Here is a 20,869-nt window from a genome sequence, read left to right on the forward strand (position 1 = left end):
TGGGAGAAATTTGAAAGTTTGCCCGAAAAAATAGTGAAGTTGGCTCGACAAAATAAGCCAACTTCGTCGAGTAAACACCAAAAGTTTCATTTTTCTCACTTTTTAAATTTATTTTCAAATGGTTAAAAGATCATCGAATTTGATTATCAAGTCAATTGAGTGTATGGTTTTACCCTCAATTAGCATCCTTGCAAAAATCATTGAATCAGAGCTAAAATAATTGTTTAGTCGTGAAGATACGCTTCTAACTGTCGAAGAATTTCGTCCCGTTACCTAACCCCCAAAAGTTTGTTTTGCTTATTGTTGGCATATGCAGTCTCAAAGCAACTGCAAACAAGTTTGACAGTTGATCATTCAAATTAGCTATATAGAATACGTATCCCGTCAAAACAACAGATTCAACAAACAGTTAGAGTTTATTTTATACTTCTATTAAGTATAACGTAACATTTTTGTGGTAACCACTAGTGTAAATATTTTAATTTGATTATCTGGTCTGTTCATTGTATTCTTCTAGGGTCCTTGCAAACAATCATCAAAATTGAAGCTAAAATAACCATCGTGATGATACGTTTCTAACCGTCAAAGGATTTTGTCCCATTACCTAATTGTCAAAAGTTTGTTTTTGGCATATGCGGTCTTGGAGTACATACCCATTGACATTTGAATTGTTGAAATTAATTTTGCTGACTACGAAAATCATCAAAGGAATTGAATATGCCAAAATGCTCTCACCTTTGCCCAATGAAAAATTTTTAATTTTGCCAGATAAGACCCTAAATCCCAAACCCTAAATCATAAAATATACTTGCGTACAACGAAATTCGAAAGTTCATCTTGCAAATGGTGGCATACTACACACCAAATTCTTCCCTTGGCGCGAAAACTTTGCCCATCAAATGTTCTTCGTCGGGCAAATAGCTTTGAAAGAACTGAAACGTTGACCACGCTTGCCTAACGAACTATTTTATTCTATCGGGTAAAGTTACCTTGTCCAACAAAATATGATTTATTGGGCAAATGATAATATCTGGTAGTGAGTGAAGATGTTTTGCCTTATTACTCGTTCGTCATTATTTCTCCTTGTCATTTCTTGGTTTTCAAAAAATTTTCCTCCACTTAATGGGAAAAGGCTTTGTTGTTGTTGTTGTTGTATGCATGTTCAATATTTGTATTATTTTCATTTTTGGTTGATTAACCTTAGAGGGAAAATGTTTTGGTCTCTTATTTCGACATGACATTTATGTGTTGCATCCCAATCTACTTTTTAATTCTACATGGTGAATGAAGCTTTCACCACACCTAACCTAATATTATTATTTTTTTTGGGAAATATAATCCTTTTTTTGTCAGAAACTAGAAAATCACATTAAATTCCGAGATTAATATATGTTTGCATCGTGAAAATTGCCTACTCTCTCAAAAGTAAGTCCTCTTCATAGATTTTCTGCCACCGCATATTTTTTTGCACAATTGTCATGCCAACATCATGAAACATTATGCCAAAAACATAAGATAACAGAGAGTCCATGAAAAATCCTATTTTGAGAGAGTGTCCTTAACATTTCTCTAGCATCCCTTCCAAAAATGTTAAGTAATCACTTTAGACCAAGTTGATTCCATTGATACTACCAACCATGCATATACACATGATGCTACAACATGCTCAACCTATGTTAAAAAATATATTTGGACTAATTACATTCATATCTTGGGTAAATTGTACTTGTGGGGGTAAATTTGTCCTTGTGGATTCCATGCCACACATATTATAAGCACATGCAATATAATTTGTATGTTATGATGTATTTTTTTAAATAAAATTTAAGGGGGAGAGGAATTCAAAACTATTACAATAATTTAGGCGAGGGGTGAGTTTCAAATTCAAGACATATGGGCAAAAACCCAACACCATATCCACTAGTCTATTGAACCACATGCGCTATGATGTATCCTCATTAACTAGAGTTTGTCATTTTGTCTATATAGACTTATACCATGTGGAGCTAAGTCTAGTCGCTACACAAACATCTAACATGATTACATCTGGACATCATAGTACAGTAGTGATGTAGGTTATGACTAGGAGACGTCATGAAATTACACAACATCATAACATAAAACGTCCGAATTACAAGAAAGGTAAGTTTACATTATAATTGTTGAAGGTTATACTACAAGGTTGCTTATGATGCTAAAGTTGTAGTTAATTAATAATACAAAATGACATTATTACTATAAACAAGGTAGGTCATTACATTGTCAATGTTCTATTGCAATGTAAAGGTAGTTTTTTTTATACTTAGATGTGACTGAATTACAATAGCAATGTTTATGATTACACTATTGACGTATTACAATATAAATATAGGTTATTACAATGGGACGTAATGAAATTACACAACACCGTAACAACTTGAATTACAAGAAGGTAAGATTACACTATAATAATTCAAAATTACACTCGAAGGTTACATACTTAAGATAATGTTATAGTTAATAAGACAGAATAGGGTTGTTATCACTATAACAAGGTTGATAGTTACATTGAGAACATTCTATTACATTGTAAAGGTAGGTTTTTACAAGTAGTCATGATTGAATTACAATAGTAACATTTAAGATTACAAATGTAGGTTGTTACTACAAACAAGATTACAACGATGGTTACTTACAATTTGGTCAAAAATGCATTGGATCAGGAAGAGAGATAATGAGAGACGATGGAGGTCATGTTAGTGGTGGCTAATTGTGGCGGCTAAAAATCAAACTGGCGACCGTTTCAACGATGGTCACGATGAAGATGGAGATAGAAGATGAAATTTGAGAAGGTGGAGACTAGAGTAGGTTGTGGTGATGGTTTCAATGGCTGCTGCTATCACGAAGATGGTTATCTGATATAGATGTCGCTGCATTATGGGCTATCCTCTTCTACATGTTCATTGTCATTGTCAGCGGCGAAATGGATGATATTCAAATGCTGTCGTTCATGGCATAGATATTTGATAAATATTGTTGATATATACTAGACATATGCTCACACTTTATATGTGTGTAATTGATTTTGTCTATTATTTATTATAAAAATATTTATATTACTTTTTTTAAGGTAAAAAAACTTAAACAAAATAAAAATAAAATTAGATGTGGAACTTGGAAGAAGGGGGGAGGGTTAATGAAGTGGGAAACGTGGGTTAGAAAAACCTTCTTAATTTATATTTAATTTTTCAATAGGGTGTGCTATGATTACCTGGTGTTGAGGCCCAAAAATGTCACACGCAAATCCAACTAAGCCTCGAAGCCCAACAGTCATGCAAGCCTCTATTCAAGCCCAAATACATGCAAAGGTGCTGGATCGAGGAAGACATATTTATGAACATGCCATGCTACGGTAATTAGATCGGATCACGTCATGCCTATTTGTCACACTAGTCACTATTCACGCTAAGCCCAAGTCACATGTCGGGGGCTTATCAAGTGAATTGTGGTGTGAATGGCTATGGAAGTTCATTGGGTCTACGTGGAGTCAAGATTGTGGAAGACTTTGGGTTGCTTGGGAGCCCAAAAGTCCAAGCCCATGACCTTTGTATTCCGCGTGAGTAAGTTTGAGAGAGAATTAGCCTAGTTTGCCTCTTTCCCTAGCAAGCCAACTTTCTTAGCTAGGACCAAACCGGATTCTTGCATTAAATGTATGCTAAACCCAGCAAGTCGGGCATTTAATGCTGACTTTCCCTTCCTAGCTTGCATAGATAACGAAAGTGCGAAAGCCATGAGGCGCACTACCAAAAATAGCGCATGCAGAAAGCCGCTCTGGGAAAGCCGCTTCTCAGGAAAAAGCAAACTACAGGTCTCAACAGTGCAACTATCTTACACCAAAAAGGGAATAATAGGAAAGCTAGGGAGAAAGGAAGGGAAGACCAAGCCACAAAGAGAGATTCCTTTGAAGCCTAGAGAAAGACCATTCACTTACATAAGGAGGGAGAAACCATTTGAGAATAGGGAAGTAGAACACAGGAAGAGGATTAGAGGTAACATAGAAAAGAGGGAGAGAAAATGCAGAGACACAGAGCCAAGAAGCAACACCAAGGAAACATACCTAAAAAACTTCATTAGTCCAGAAATATCCTATAAGCCTCAAGAATCATCATCCATGCAACCTTAGTGTTTCCCACAGCTTTCCACTAACATCTCAGCCATCGTAAGCCTTGAAGTTACCCTAGGAAACCCAGATTATTTACCGGAAACACTATGCAACCATGCCAACTCTCTCTCTCAACATGCTAAACTAATGAACTTCTAGCTTTCACACCACGCTTCTCTTGATCAAGTCATTATTTGCCTAAATCATGCTATCTTTGAGTTGTTGATCTAACCAGGATATTTCCGAAGATAAGCTAAGTTTTTTGAGATATTCCGAGACTTGGTACGAAACTGAACCAAGGGAGACAAGAGAACGTTCTCAAAGCCCAAGACCACCTTAACTTAAAAGCCCCCCCAACACTTGGTTGTGAGGTTTGCGTAAAAAACAGCAAAATTTGTGTTTATGTAATTACTAAATTGGTCATGTATTTTATTTTTGTTTAATTTTGATGAGAGGGTTAGAATAGTAGTTTTGTGTAGTTTTGGTTGACAAACATTGTTCTATTAATAAGTAGTTAGGTCAATGTCTGGTAGACATTGGTGGTGTGACGTCTATATTTAGTACCACAACGTCATTAAGTAGTTTAGATAAGGTCGATGTTTGGTAGACAAGTGGTGTGACGCCTATATTTAGTACCATAACGTCATTGTATTGTCGTTAACAAAGCGTTGATACAAGATTGTTATATCGTTGGGAGTGGTTGGGAGATTCCAATATTGAGATTTTTGTTATGAATATATACGATATTATCTACATTAAGGGGTAGGGGAGTGGTAACCTTATATTGGGTTAGCCATGATAATTTAGTTTGCATTCATCTTTAGCGAGAATCAAACCTAAGACCTCTTACTTATAAGTGAAAAGAAATTCCACTAAATCGTAGTACTAAGTGACCAATATTGAGAATTTTATAGTTAAATAATTGTATGGAGGAAGTGATGGGCTAATGTTTGACAAAATTGGCTTCAAAAGAAGATTTGCGAAAAAACGAATTGGGCTGGGCTAATATTGCTACCCAACTTATGTTCCAGCCTCTGCAAATGGAAGCAGGTCAACTGACTTTATACGAAATCTAATCTGGTGGATGATGTGGTATTTTGTTGACTCAATTTTAGTTTTTTTTTTTTTTTTTACACACTTATGTTTATTTCTGTATTAATTCTCCTCTAACTTATGCAATTTGATGGACAAACATACAAATTAAGAATGTGTCGATAAAAAATAAGTGTAGAAATCACTTTTATTTTTTCATGTGGCATTGCAAATAGGGACGTCTAAGCCTCGAACTTTTAATGCACGACTTGTCTTATGTTTTTGGCCAACGCTTTAGTCTTCACCTAAAATCTTGGTCATTGCCTCATGTATGAAATTTTTTTTACTGTACTCGAAATATAAGACATCACACAACTTGTCATAATATAAGCAGAGATATGATATATGGGTTGTTTTATTAACACCTCATATATTGTTGAATACACCTCACATTTGTTTTTTCAATTAAAATTTATCTTAATACACCACATTACTTCCAATAATATCCTCACACACTACACTCTCAACATAAACTCCACATTTTATATAGACAATCCACACTGTTCTGTGCATAATTCAAACAATTATCCTAGATATGGCGATCCTTTTGGATCCCGCATGCACAGTGGAACTCCTCATCCATTTCCCAAGCAATACGAGCAAATGTCGCTTCTATACTTTTCTGGACATTATGCTAAAAACAATCCTGATCCATATGGGTTTTGCCTACATAATGGATTGTTTCACCATCCTCCGTGCCCTTGCTTCTATTGCTATGACAAACACCTGAAGCACAATACGAGATGGTCAAATGACCTTAATCCCCAAATGGGAAGCTTTGTTCATTCCCATCTAGATAGGGTGGTGTTAACCGATGGTGGCCGGCCATGTTTTCCAACTTCTGGTGGTGCTCCATTTGTATATTTAATTAGGTCAAATTTGTCATTGTATAGTAGGGTTTATAAGTTATTTAAAATATGGAATGTATTCAACATTGTTTGGGGTGCTAATAAAAAAAGCCACCATTATATATATATTTTTAGTATTCCTCCATTATATCATGACATGTGAGGCATTGGCTTGTGTTTTTTGTAAGAACACTAAACATTTCTCATAATGTATGAATGTACTCAATTGAGTAGAATATATTTCTGAGTTGAGCCATTTACATAGAACGAGAACTTCAAAGTATTGTTTTTCTAAAATCTATCATGCATCATCTAGTTTTTTTATTTTTATGAACAAACGAATATTATCTATCACGCATCATGTAGTTCAAATTCACTTTTAATGAGAATCAAACATAACATCTATAATTAACAAATGAAGAGCAATACCACTCGACCTAACTGTAATCCTAACGTTTCCACTTGATTAGGGCGGACCAAACAATATTGACCAAATTTAAAATTGCAACAGACGATAGAAAATTGGTGTTCTTTTAGTCCAAAAACGAAAGCCATGGCTCTAAACACCTCCTATCTACCGCTCTTGATTGTACCACCTACCCTTCTTCCAACTTCCTCTTCCCGTTTTCTTAAACTTGGCATCTTCTCTCTCAAATCCTCACCTCTCTCTCTCTCTCTCTCTCTCTAGCTGCTACCGGAGGTGGGAGACGATGAAGCCCAGCAGAGTACTGGCGGCTCTGTTCCTTTTGGTGGCTGTCTACTGCGGAATCGACCCTTTTAAGCACAGTGCAATTGTGGAATTCCCGGACTTCCAAGCCCATAAGGTGGAGATGCCGCCGTGGTCCTTGGTTCCGGAAGACAAAGACACCGAGAACCTCCTGCAGAAATCGGAGATTAAGTTCCTTAACCAAGTGCAAGGCCCTGAGAGCGTCACCTTTGACCCGCTTGGCCGCGGACCTTACACCGGCGTTGCTGATGGCAGAGTGTTGTTCTGGAATGGCCAAGCTTGGACTGATTTCGCCTATACTTCGCCTCACAGGTAAGATTTTCGGAATTGGGTTACTGGGTTTTACTCAGTTTTGGTAGTGGTGATTGTTGTTAAATACTTCTGTGATGGTTGCTGTTGTCATACCTTTTTGTGCAAGAAATGTGATAACTAGTAGTGTTTGTTGAAGAAAGTACATTGCACAGTAAAAAAAAAATGCATGAATCATTTCTATTTGCTAGTTGGTTGGTAGTCTAATGTAAGCGAAATTCCGTTCTCAGTTCAAGGATGCAATTGCTTGTGATTATGATAGTTGATCATTTGGAGCTCCGATTTTCAAACTAGCAATTTGTAATGTTGGTTTCGTTTAAAGCTTCAAAATCTTAGTTACTGCCAGAGATGCAATATATTGAGCTTCAAACTATTGAAACTAGATCTCATCATGGAAATTGCGCTTATCAACGAAGAGATGATGAGCTAATTAGTTATGTTGTCGTTGAATTTGAGTTGTCTTCGTGTATTTGTTGTTTTGAAAAATAATTAAGTGTAATACAGCTGTGTTTTTTGGTTGTTCTCTTTCAGTTATTATTGTTCGAATGGTAAATTTCTTTGTTTGTTTTGTTTCGGGATACAGGTCAGATATATGTAGCCCAAAGCCATCACCTTTGAGTTACTTGAAGAATGAGCACATCTGTGGAAGGCCTCTGGGGCTACGCTTTGACAAGAAAACAGGTGATTTATACATCGCAGATGCATATCTTGGTCTGTTGAAGGTGGGGCCAGAAGGTGGTTTGGCAACTTCACTTACGACGGAGGCAGAAGGGGTGCCGCTAAGGTTTACTAATGATCTTGACATTGATGAAGAAGGGAATATTTATTTTACAGATAGTAGCACCATGTACCAGAGGAGGTAGGCTATGCATTTCTTTAAGTTCTCTCTGAAACAGCATACACAGCAGGATACACCTTTTCCTTTTGAGTGTGATTGGTTTGAGATTGGTAGTCTTGTTGATATGATATGGAATTGACAATTTGACATCGATGACCCCTTCTGAGTATTGGGGGTATTCAATCGTTTGTGTATTTATGTTCATTAGTCCTTATCTCTTTTTGTATTAGTTGAGTTGTCTTCTACTGGGCCTGTCAATGGATCTTCAGCTTCTCTACATCGTTCCATTAGTTGGTTGGTTACCAAACAGTCAAAGATGAAGCCAAAAGATTAGTCATTACTGTGGGTGACATCTAGTATCATTCTCCTTACAAATCTTTGGTCCTGTTCTATCTATATTGTGTGAATGTTTTGGTTTTTCTTTTCCAAGAACCATTCTTTTTGTTATGTTTTTTTTTTCATTTTGCTTGTTTATTTATATTCTCAACGGAAGAGAAGCACCATGCATGATTCTAACAGAAGTAATTTCATTCAGGAACTTCATGCAATTGGTTTTCTCCGGGGAGGACACTGGGAGGGTTCTAAAATACAACCCAACCACAAAGGAAACAACTGTTCTTCAGAGGAATATCCGATTTCCAAATGGTCTGTCTCTGAGCAAGGATGGTTCCTTCTTTCTCTTTTGTGAAGGAGCCGTGGGCAGGTGAGCTTGTATATTCTTTTTAAAACGTTTAACTTCTCAGGTTACAACCCCTCTATGCAAATTCAACCCTCGTCTAGGTGCGGTCCTTGCATAAGTAGGATACACATGACAAGGAGTTATTGACCCTTGTTTGTCTTCATGATTCGTTTTACACATATATATTTGGTTGCCTTGGAACCAAGTGCAGTTATCTTAATCTGTTCGTGAAAAACCTTCAGGAATCATTTTGAACTTAATTATAAAGCACATTCCATTATTGATGTTGTAGATTACGCAAGTACTGGTTGAAGGGTGAAAAAGCAGGAACTTCAGAAGTATTTGCAGTGCTGCCGGGATTTCCAGACAATGTCAGAACTAACGAAAATGGTGAATTTTGGGTGGCACTCCACTGCCGCCGGAATTTGTACACTCATATTTGTGCTGCATTCCCACAATTAAGGAAATTCTTACTCAAGCTTCCAGTTCCATCACGGATTCAGTTCCTGCTTCACATTGGAGGCCGACTCCATGCAGTGGTTGTGAAATACAGCCCAGAGGGTAAGATTTTGCAAATATTGGAAGATAGCGAGGGGAAGGTTGTTAAAGCTGTGAGTGAAGTTGAAGAAAAGGATGGAAAGTTATGGATGGGGAGTGTTCTGATGCCCTTCATAGCAGTCTACGACTTAGATTGAGGTAAAAAACCGTATAAGTGTTTGTTTACCTAAATGCAAGACTACTTATTATCATGCTAGAGGTTTCGGTGTTTCTGCTATTAGGTTCAAGCCTTTAACTTGTCATCCCCTCTCTTTTCTCCTCCATGTTTCTCATTTAGAGGAGTTAGAATGAATAGGACCGGGGATTGTCGTGTATCGTCATTGTAGGAGACGGACTGCAGAACGCAAACGTGTGCGTGTACTAAGTTTATAACAACTTTGTGATTGAAATAAGAAGTAACTCTTAATGACCTTGTTCAGAAAAGGTATGTTTTCCTTCAACGTTTAATTCTTCTACAAAAGGATTGTCCATCGTGTGGCTTAGCCGAACTCCCTCTCTGCCTAGTATAAAAATATCAATGTACTAAAAAAATCAACAATAACAATAACAATAACAAAGCCTTTACCCACTAAGTGGGGTCGGTTATATAAATCCTAGAACGCCATTGCGTTCGGTTCTATTTCACGTCTTCCGTAACCGTTAGATCCAAGTACTCTTAAGTCTTTTCTTAGAATATCTTCCAAAGTCTTCCTCTACCCCTCTGGCCCTAAACTTTTGTCTCGTGATCACATCTTTTAACCGGAGAGTCAATATGCATTCTTTCACATGTCCAAACCACCGTAACTGATTTTCTCTCATCTTTCCTTCAATTTCGGCTACTCCTACTTTACCTCGGATATCCTCATTCCTAATCTTATCCTTTCTCATGTGCCCACACATCCAATGAAGCATTCTCCTCTTTGCTACACTCATTTTATGTACGTGTTGGTGCTTCACCACCCAACATTCCGTGCCATAAAGCATTGCCGTCCAAAATTCTTCAACAAAAGCACGTTACCAAGTACACATCTGTTACTTTTGCTTCAAACCCTTAATTTGAAACATAGCGAGCCTAATCGAACTGAATACTTTAAATGCAAGAGTGCATGCTCTTACCAACTAAGTTACAAACAGAGTAGTGATGGTTACTTTCAAATAGTAGGAATCACTCTGGCATTTCATTTCTCATTTGTTTCTACACCTTTGCTCTGGAATGTGATCTAAGATACAAGTTACAGTTTCTACTTCAGATCGCACTCGGTGAGCAAAGGAGAACAAACAAATCTGAACTGAAATATCAGACTGATTCCTATTGTTTGAAAGCAACCTCACATTCATAGGTAACATATCGTCTCCAAGATGTTCCCAATAATCATTTCTGGGAAAAGAGTTCTTCAAAAAGTGTTCTTGCATTTTGCAAGCAGAAAGGTTGATGGAGTAAAGAACATTGAATTCGCATCATAATCCCACCTGTAAACCAACTTAAACTGTTCAATCAACGTAAATGAGAACTTCATCTTTCATCTTTCGATCTTGCCCTGCTTATCCTTCAAGGAAGTATAAGGAACTGGGTGCCAACCATTTACCCTCTCTTTGCCGAGGCGGTCTTGATTCCCAGAACCCTGTTTACCGAAGTGATCTTTCTCAGAAGGCTTGCTAGAGTCTGAACTACTAGTGTTAGTTGCCCATGTTACAACATTTTTCTTCCCACTACTTCCCTTGTGATCCCTCGTCAGCCTGCTGGTAGTTTGCGTCTTCGATTCGACCACAATTTCCTTCAGTGCTTCTTCCAGTTTATCTAGTCTCACTTTCACCTCCAAAAGCTCTGGAACAGATCCTGCTTTTTTATTTTTTTCCATCAGTAGCGTTTAGTTCGTCTTTTGCTTTTGTTGCTTCTTTCTTCTTTTTCTTCTCCAGTTCCTGAGATAGCGATTTTGGTGAGAGGAAGAAAGATAACCGGCAACCCGGTAAAGTTTTTTGCGTTAGCAACCATATAGCAACATCTCATTCAAGCTCAATGAACGATAAAAGTGAACTGTTCTCGACTCTGGAAATCTATAGGTGCTGCCTAAGAATAATGAAAGATTTAAATGAAAGCTAATATAGCTCTGTGCTGTTCTGTGTTAATGCTAGTGGAAATTTTGCACTAGTTTTGCCTGATGAATTTCTTATATGATTGCCCCAACATTCTTTTAACGAATGTGGGTGGAAAAATGGGGCCTCCATTCTTTGGAAAAAGCAAAGCATTTTAGTGAAACTCATATATACCTTGCTCAATTTCCAAACTTGCTCTTATCGAACTTGACATCATCATATTTCTGTGTGAGAAAACAATGCACCGTCTTTGAAACCAATCATTGAGATGAAACTTTCATGAGCATCGATGGAAGAAGAAAGATATTTGGAGTTCAGTAAATTTTTTTCAAAAGGATTCAATATTCAGACAGCGTACGTGTGTGTGTGCGCGTGCGTGCATGAAGAACCAACCAGATGAGTGTATCAGTAAAAATGCATTGCGACCTCTTTCCGCAAAGTTGTTTTGTAAAATCGACAGATTCATAAGGAGTGTCATTGTAAATCCAATGCATGAAACAAGTATTACAGATTCATAAGGACGGTCTATGATGGAAGATAATGTCACAAAATCCAATAGAGACTTTACACTATATGCAGAATTTAAAGCTAACATAAATGTTTAGTTACCGCTTCCATGCTTGTAATTTCATAGCGAGCATACTGAGCCCCCAGACACACGGCTGTTACATGAAATAAGTTTTCAGATAGTGATGTGCAACCACACGAAAACCCAAATATGAAACTTGATACGTACCCAGGGAAGGCAGGCAACAAAAGAACAGTTGTACCAAATGGAAATCGAGCCTGATCATGAAAAGGAGAGAAGCAAAGAACATGTCTCAGTACCAGTAGGATATCCTAAGTACAGAAATATCTTTCATCAACAGCTTCTTTAGAAAGTAATCGACGCCACACACACACAAATTAAGGCAAAACTAACCTAGACAAACGCAAAAAAAGGACAAAGGGTTTGCTGCAAAATGGTGAGAATATACAAAATCCCCTTCCATTTCCGGGTTGCATTATTCGATCGTTCCACTGCTCAACCTAGGCATTAAACTTTTGTATTTCTTTGAACTCAATAGGAAAATTCTAACAATTAAAGACCCGAAAATACGGATGGTTTACTTAGGTTTTACCCATGCACCAACATTTACTTGGACTGCTGGACATCTTGATATCCTTCAACAACTTCAAATAAACAAGAACGCCACTAGCAAGTACTTTTGCAACTGGCTTCAAACCCAATTTTCAATACCACCTTTGCCAACATTTGGTCCCTTTAATAAACTTTTCAATCCAACATTCTACCAGCTATATAAGGCCATTCCCAATGGAAAGAGCTATAAAATGGCCTAATTTGCCCAAAAACTGTAAAGCCAAAAAATGGCCTGATTTGTCCAAAAACTCATCTCCAACCGATGGTTAGACTATAACTCTTTGGAGCCTACCAGACTATTATTTGGCCAAAAGGGTGGCCAAATGTAGCCTCCTTCTTAGCCCCTTTTTGGGCTCAGCTCATCAATTGTAATAATTGATTTTCAACGACTAGATTTGAAAACATTCAACAGTAATTTAACTAAATTAACCAATACATTTAAAGTATAAACTTAAAACTAATAAATATTGAGGGGGTTATGTTTAGCTTATTCGGTTGAAGATGGTATATGAGCATGGCCTGACACTATTAATTTATAAATAATTTTTTCGGAAGCTGTAATTCTGGACGGACTATGTTTAACTCTTTCGGTAGGAGGAGATGGTCTAAATATCCTATCTACACATATGCCCCAATCTGTTCGACGAAATGCCAAAGAGAAACGAAAGCGACCCACAAGTTCCTATCAGAGGAAAAGCAATACCAACGTTCGGGACAATCAAAAGAACGAGAAAACAACGTTAAACAGCAGAAAATTCGAAGCAAAACAATACCCAAATTTAATTTTCGAAGGGAGAGCAGTGAAGAGCATTTAGTGGCGGTCATGAAGTCGAGCTTCTCCAGCTGCTTATACTGTTCATGGTACGAACTCACACTCGTCTCCGGGACGTTGCCGTTGTTGGCATTTGCGGGGGATTTGGCGCAAAATGTTCTCCTTGGCTGTAAGATTGTTTTGGGTTTGAAAGGAGTTAAATTTTGTAACCGCCTGAAAAGGAGAAGGAATTCATGATTAATCATTGGTACCTTGTTTCCGGCTCAGAAACCAAACAAACAAAGCCTATAAGACAAAGGTTGGAAATTTAGAGAAAAAAAAAAAAAGCGAAGGACAGAGAGAGGAGGGGATGGATGGATCAAGTAGGCACCTGAGTAGCAGGGAAGTGATCGATCTCCTACTGGATTTCATTGCGGTTGTTGGAGTATGAAGGGTTTAACGGTTTAAAGTGGGTGATTGCAGAAATAGAATTATGAGAAAATTGTTATAATGGCTCCTCAATATTAATACAATTGGAGCGTTTGTACTCCAACTAAAAATTCATGACTATTAGTCATTGGTTAAATTACACTTTTACCACATCAGGTTTGAAATTTATTACAATCTTATACAACATTTTCAAAAAATAATACATCCGATATATTTTTCATCCATTGGTCTGATAAGAGCTGACGTGGCTGCCACATTTGTGCTAACATGGCAAAAATATAACTTTTTATGCATTAAAAATATTATAATAATTTACCCTATTAAAAAAAAAAAAAAACCTAGAAACCCATTCCCCCCTCCCCTGACCCACTTCCCTCTCCTCCAATCTCTTCACCTCCCCTCCGATCCAAAAACCCACCCCACCCCACCCCCACTTCCCCAAAGACCTAACCCTAGACTGCTCGCTCCTCGAATCCCTCGAATTTAACCACGTCGACGACCTCACGTCCTTCAACCTCTTCCCTCATCTTCTCTCCTCGAACTCCTTCCTGAACCTCTGCCACGACAACACTCCACTCCCGCTGTCTTTGCTCCTGGACCTATCCCGCTCCGATCAAAACCCTTTTGGAAACTTTGTCAGTGACCTCCTCGACATAGATAAGCTCTCGGACCGATGCATCAAATTACTATCGTACCCTCCACCATCTCTGTTGTATCGATCAGTCCCCTTCCTCCTATCGAAATCGTTGAACTCGTGCTCCGTCCTCTTTTGGACAGTTATAGACCCGTCACCGGAGCTAGCCGATTCCCAATTGTCATAGGAGCAAGCCAGCTAAGGGTGGGCGTAGTTCGGTTTGGTGCGATTTTGAGTGAAACCGAAACCAAAACCAAAACCGCAAGTTTTTGAGGTTTGGTTCGGTGTAGTTTTGAGGCTAAAACCGAAATGAAATCAAACCATTTGGTTCGGTTTGGTTTGGTTTTAAACAGTTTTGATTTCGTTTCATTGTTTGAAAAAGCTATTATGGTTACCTAGTTGTATCTCATTTCATCCAATTCAATAAAAAAAGTTTTGGTGTTTAAACTTTTGACATTAAAAACAAGTCTTTAGATAGCCCAAAAGCAGCGTTATTTATTGTAGTCAGTGACCAAGCATGCAATACACATTCAATCCTAAGTTCAAGAGAGTTCACATCATGATGCAGGGATTGAAATCAACATGCAGCCCTAAGTAATGCGAACATCTCCTTAATCAATGGAGCGAATTCAATTCGTGTAGGTGTGTGTAATTGTGTATACTAGGCGGAAACCTATCTAGTATCTACCCATTATTCTCATGTTATATAAAAATTGGAAGAAAATGAAATTTCAAGGCATGGCCATTCCAGTAAGCAACAAGCCTAATTAATACTTAATCTGCTAAATTTAATACTTAAATCTAATAAGAAGTGGATTATATCGACTAATCTAGGAACATATATGACATTTTGTCTTTTTTTTGCAGAACCCGTGAACTTGAATCATATTCAATTTTACTCTGATTTATTAGGTTTATACGTATGAGTAATTTATTTACCAATCAATAACAATATGACATTCTGATGTTCATGAACGAAGAAAATTCAAAGACTAACCAACGAAAAACCAAATCCCTTTTTGATTCAAAACCCAACCCTGAACTCTAGAGGCTAGGAGCTAGAATGAAGGGGAGGCCAAGAAAGAGAGTTAGAAGCTTAGATGAATAAAGTTGAGCAGTATAGACTAGAAGAAAGAAAATATAGAGATTATGTGGAAATATGATGAGGTTGAGTCCATAGTAAATGTATGGACTTAATGAAATAACCAATTAAAATTTAACATTTAATAAAATTATGCGGTTTCGGTTTCGGTGCGATTTTCAAAAGCCAAAACCAAAACCAAACCATTTCCTACTTTGCGGTTCAGTTTCAAAACTGAAACCGTTTCAAAACCGCAAAACCAAACCGTTTGATGCGGTTCAATTTGGTTTGTGTTTCGGTTTCGATTTTCAGTTCCAAGTGCCCACCCCTAGAGCCAACCTTTTAGAAGAAGCCGAGGTGGGGGTGGGGTGGGATAGGGTGGGTTTTTTTGGATGGGAGGGGAGGTGAAGATAGTGAGGACAGGGAGAAGGTGGGTTTCAGTTTTTTTTTTTTAATTTTCTTTATTTTAATAAGGTAAATTATTATTATATTTTTAATGCATAAAAAATTATTATTTTTTGTCACGTGGCACAAATTTGGTAGCCATGAGGCACAAATGTGGCAACCACGTGGCACAAATGTGGCAGCCATGTTAACTTTTAACGGACCAATGGATGAAAAATGTAATGGATGTATTATATTGAAATAAAATAGTACGTGAGGTATGAAAGTGAAACTTTTTGAAGATATTGTATGAGGTTGCAATAAACCTCAAACCTGAAATGGTAAAGTATAATTTACCCTTAGTCTTTTATTTTTTTGGACAAAGACTATTAGTCATTTAATTAATCAAAACGTGCAGATATGATCATTTTCGTTAACTTCGTCAGAACTTTCGTTAAATAGGTCATGGTGGAATGACTATTGCTACAATTGAATTGAAATTGAGGGACTATTTCTCCAATTGGATTATAATTAAGGGATGGTTGCTATAATTGAGTTACTTAGGGATCATTACTACAATTTTTTTATTTTGTTTTTCATACTTGTCTCTTAGCCTCACGTGTGTGGCACGTGACTCATTTTGACTAAAATTTTGATGGACTTGACAAAAAGGACTATAAATGTACATTTTGATGCATTAAGAACTATTAGTTACGAATTTTTAGTTGAAGGACTTTAGCTCCAATTCAGTCAAAATTGAGAGACCGTTGTTGTAGTTACTCTATAATTCTGGAAGGAACCGGATCCCCTCATGTGCATTGTAAACTGAGCAGCAAAGGATCTGAGTCGTTGAAATTTGATCCAACCACTACATGTATTATAACTTTTAGAGGGGCCCCTTGTTTGTAGTCATTGGATCAAATTTCAACTGTCTGGATCCTTTGCTTAGGAGACTCAGTTTACAAGGCTCAAGAGAAGGGAAATGGTTCCATTCTGGAATGAGGGAGGGAGAGGTGTTTATGAGAGCAGTTCCACCGTGGGCAATAGCCCGATGAACTGGCTCTCAAACAGGGCCAGATGGCACAAGCAAGGTGGTCCACCGTGTGCTGGCGAGGGAGCTCGAGCGACCCTGAGGGAGAGGCCCGACATAAGTAGCCGGCCCGAGAGCCCGAAGGCCATATAACACAAGGGTGACGTCTGGGTGACGTCAACCATGTTTTATATATTTTTTGTGTCAGTGGCGTGCATCATCCGACAAAGTTTCAGAGCTATGGCCCGCAACGCATTTCAGAATTGTTACCGTTAAGGATGCCATATGGCTTCCCCACGTCCATTGGATTTCAACGGCAACAATTTTTGGACCGTTGGATTTCCAACGGTAATTTTTTTTAAACCTTATTTAATTTTAGCCGTTGGATCTGAGATCAACTGTTCACGTTATTAGCCTTTATAAATTAAAAGAAAAAACAGTTTTAAATTCATAAATCTTACCGTTGTGCCATGTGGCACAATCTGGAGTGTTGGAATTCAAATTTTTTTAATCCAACGGCAAAAATTAATTAGGTGAATAAATTTTTTTAAAACAATGTAAAAAATTAATAAAAATCCAAAAAAAAAATTTAAAAAAAAAAACAAACGATTTTACTTTTCTATAAATACCTTCTCATTATCTTCTACCTTACACCATAATTTCATATTTTCTCAACTACTTTCAACCACATTCCTATCTTTCTCTCAAAGTTTCAATCCAATTTTTTTTCCAACAAAATGACTAATGATGCAGGTACGAATTGGACGTTTTTTAAAGATGTTACATTATGTACTAGCTGGGTTGAAGTTACTCATGATCTAATAACGGGTAATGAGATGCAGTTGCGAGAAATGTGGAGTCTTATTCATAACAATTATCTTGAGAAAATTGGTGGGAAAAAAACCAAAGAATTGATGTCCATTCGTTGGAAATTACTTGGCCAATCGTTTAGTACTTGGAGAGATGCCTTGGCACAAGCTAATAGTAATCTTCGAAGTGGGGAAAATTTAGCAGATCAGGTAACAATATATTATTTATTCATTTGTACTATACCCAAAGTTACATTACCTATTTTGATTATAATTATTTCTTCTCCCGCATTGTGTAGGAACTTCAAGCACAAGCTTGGTATAATGCTAAAACCAAAAGCAAAAACGAATCATTTAACCGGTGGGAATGTTGGAATATTGTCAAAGATTGTCCTAAATTCAGAGTTGTGCCTGTTGGTCCCGAAGTTTTCATGAACAACGCCCCTCTACACTCTACGCCTGATCATTCCTTGCATGTTCATGAAGATGACGCAGAAGAAATGCCCGAAACGCCCCACTTGAACAAGTGTCGGGGTCGACCCGTTATCCAATTAGGCTTCAAGGTAAGAAGGCTTCAAAGAGAAAAGGGAGTGCTTCCAAGAATGATTATGCAAAGTATATGGAAGAACTTGCTCGCCAAGGTGAATTGAGTTTGGCGCGGGAAATGGCTAAATTTGAGGCTAATAAGGCTAGAGAGGAGGCAAAAGCTGCAGCTATTGAGAGAGAATTTCAAGCTAATGAGAGAGAAAGATAGCTACTTAGGCAAGAAAGGGAACAAGTTAGAGAAGAAAGAATGGCTCAACGAGATTGTGATATTATGAACACGCCTTTAGAAGGGAAGTCCTAGCATGACAAGAGAAGATCATCCTAGCACCACAAATTGGTTAGGTGAATAGAGTACTTTGGGTTGCAATTTATTATTTATTGAATAGAGTACTTTATGTTGTTTTCAATTGATTGAATTTAGTACTTTATTTAAAGTAAGAGTAAATTTATTTAATTTGGTAATTTATTTATACTAAGAGAATCTTTATTCGAAGGATATAAACACACCAAATAAAATTACATAAACATACCAAATAATAAATAAAAAAACCCACTAAATGAACTAAAAAAAACACACCAAATAAAATTACATAAACATGCCAAATAATAAAAAACTCACTAAATGAACTAAAAAATACACACCAAATAAAATTAAATAAACACACCAAATAAAAACAAACACACTAAATGAACATAAGTATCTTGAGCTTGTTTCAATTCCCACTAATGCTCTATCAAGTCAATTTTCCAGGCATTGTGCATATGTGACCTTTGAAGTGCAGTATATCGTTGAATGAGCCTTTCATTGTCCCTTTTCTAATGGCTCATGTTGCACGGGTTCTTCAGTGGTGTTATGAGCACAATATATTTGTGTTTTGGAATTGCTCATCGTGTCTGGCTTATATTCATCAATGGCATCATAACGTACTCATCTTCCACAATCATGTTTTGAAGAATGATGCACGTCATCATGATGGATTGAAGCGATTCTAAATCAAACATTATGGCAGAACCCTTGACAATCGCCCAGCGAGCTTGGATGATACTAAAATAATGCTCCACATCCTTCTTGCACCCCTCTTGACAGCTTGCAAAGTGTTTTTCCTTTGCACTTCGCGGACGTGACACTGTTTTGACAAACGATGACCACCTTGAGTAAATGCCGTCTGTTAGGTAGTATGGCCTGTCGTACTTATGTCTGTTGACCCAGTACATGACTTTTGGTGCCTTTCCTTGCAAGACATCGTTGAACACTGGGGATTGGGTAAGGATATTGAGGTCATTTTGAGTTCCCGGAACCCCGAAAAAGGCATGCCAAATCCATGTATCAAAAGATGCCACCGCCTCCAAAATAATACTTTTTGCTCTTGTTCTGTCCTCATAAGCGCACTTGGACATTTTTTTTCCAAGTCCAGTGCATACAATCGATGCTTCCAATCATCCCATGAAAACCTCGCATCTCGCCTTTCTTCAGAAGTCTTTGTAAGTCCATCTCAATAGGTCTTCGGAGGTACTTTGCGGTGTAGATAGATTCGATTGCTCTACAAAACCTCATCAGGGACTCAAGAATGGTTGATTTCCCCATCCTCGTTATCTCATCCACTTGGTCTGCAGATGCTCCATATGCAAGTATCCGCAAGGCAGCATTAATTTTTTGCTCAGGAATGAGACCTATAACACCAAAAGTATCATTCTTTTGCACAGTAAGAATCATGGTTGCAAAACAATAATTATGATTTTGTTGAACAAATGTTGTTCCATTCCATAATGACATCTAAAGTATGTATCAGGGAATGCACTGTTATGGACAAAATAATTGTCCAAAAGTTCTGTACCTCGTCGTTGCCTACTTCTATCAAGGTTTGCAGAATGGCTGGGCTTGCAGATCTGATCCACAGCTTGGATGACTCGACAGGAATGTGAGGCTCTGGCTATTCTTGCTTCGTCATTGTAGACATTGACATTTCGGTGAAATAAATGTTGAACGATGCATTAAAATTTCAACGTTCGTGCGTCACATAAAATTTACACGCAGCATGTGACTTAACAAAAATCAGAAAAGTCATAAAAAAGGACACATGTCAATACCTGGAAGAAATGATTTATTTCATTTGATTATTCTATTCAAAATTAAGCCTTGAAAAATTTTATAAATAGAAGGCCAAGCCTCTCATTTCAAGGGACCAATTCACATATACATTTATCTACTCCCAAATTGGAAGAGAATTCCCCAAATCCTTGAAGTTATGAAACTCTAAAGCTTTCAAGCATCCAATCTCCCAAATTCCTAAGAATCCCAAAGAATCAAGAAAGCTCTCTTCATTCTTCGTCAAATCTTTGAAGAAATCCACCAACTGTTCATCAAGATCAAGCCAAGATTAAGCCCAAAGGCCCTTGAAGATTCGTTCATCTTCGTTCATCAATATCAAGATCAAGCCCAAAAGCCCTTGAAGATCCGTTCATCTTCGTTCATCAAGATCAAGCCTAACGGCTCTTAAAGAAATCCACATAACTGTTCATTAAGATCAAGCCCCAAAGGCCCTTGAGGATCTGTTCATCCTTGTTCATCAAGATCAAGCCCAAAGGCCCTTGAAGATCTATTCATCTTCATTCATCAAGATCAAGCCCAACAACTCTTAAAGAAATCAACACAACTGTTCATCAAGATCAAGCCCAAAGGCCCTTGAAGATCTGTTCATCCTCATTCATCAAGCCATCAAGATCAAGCCCAAAGGCCCTTGAAGATCCGTTCATCCTCATTCATTAAGATCAAGCCCA

At 37.6% G+C, this 20,869-nt stretch overlaps 1 protein-coding gene and 1 pseudogene across 1 annotated transcript; one reads left to right on the forward strand and one right to left on the reverse strand.

Annotated features, from left to right (window-relative positions):
* The first annotated feature begins 6,650 nt into the window (after nt 1-6,650).
* LOC126615773 (protein STRICTOSIDINE SYNTHASE-LIKE 3) lies at nt 6,651-9,632 on the forward strand. The gene is made up of 4 exons (XM_050283671.1): nt 6,651-7,120; nt 7,701-7,976; nt 8,491-8,658; nt 8,927-9,632. The coding sequence occupies exons 1-4, from the start codon at nt 6,792-6,794 to the stop codon at nt 9,327-9,329; spliced, it is 1,176 nt and encodes a 391-aa protein (XP_050139628.1). The 5' UTR covers nt 6,651-6,791; the 3' UTR covers nt 9,330-9,632.
* A 23-nt stretch (nt 9,633-9,655) lies between these two features.
* LOC126615774 (uncharacterized) lies at nt 9,656-13,661 on the reverse strand (annotated as a pseudogene).
* Nucleotides 13,662-20,869: the final 7,208 nt, after the last annotated feature.

The sequence above is a fragment of the Malus sylvestris genome, chromosome 3 (genome assembly GCF_916048215.2).
Source record: "Malus sylvestris chromosome 3, drMalSylv7.2, whole genome shotgun sequence".
NCBI lineage: Eukaryota > Viridiplantae > Streptophyta > Magnoliopsida > Rosales > Rosaceae > Malus > Malus sylvestris.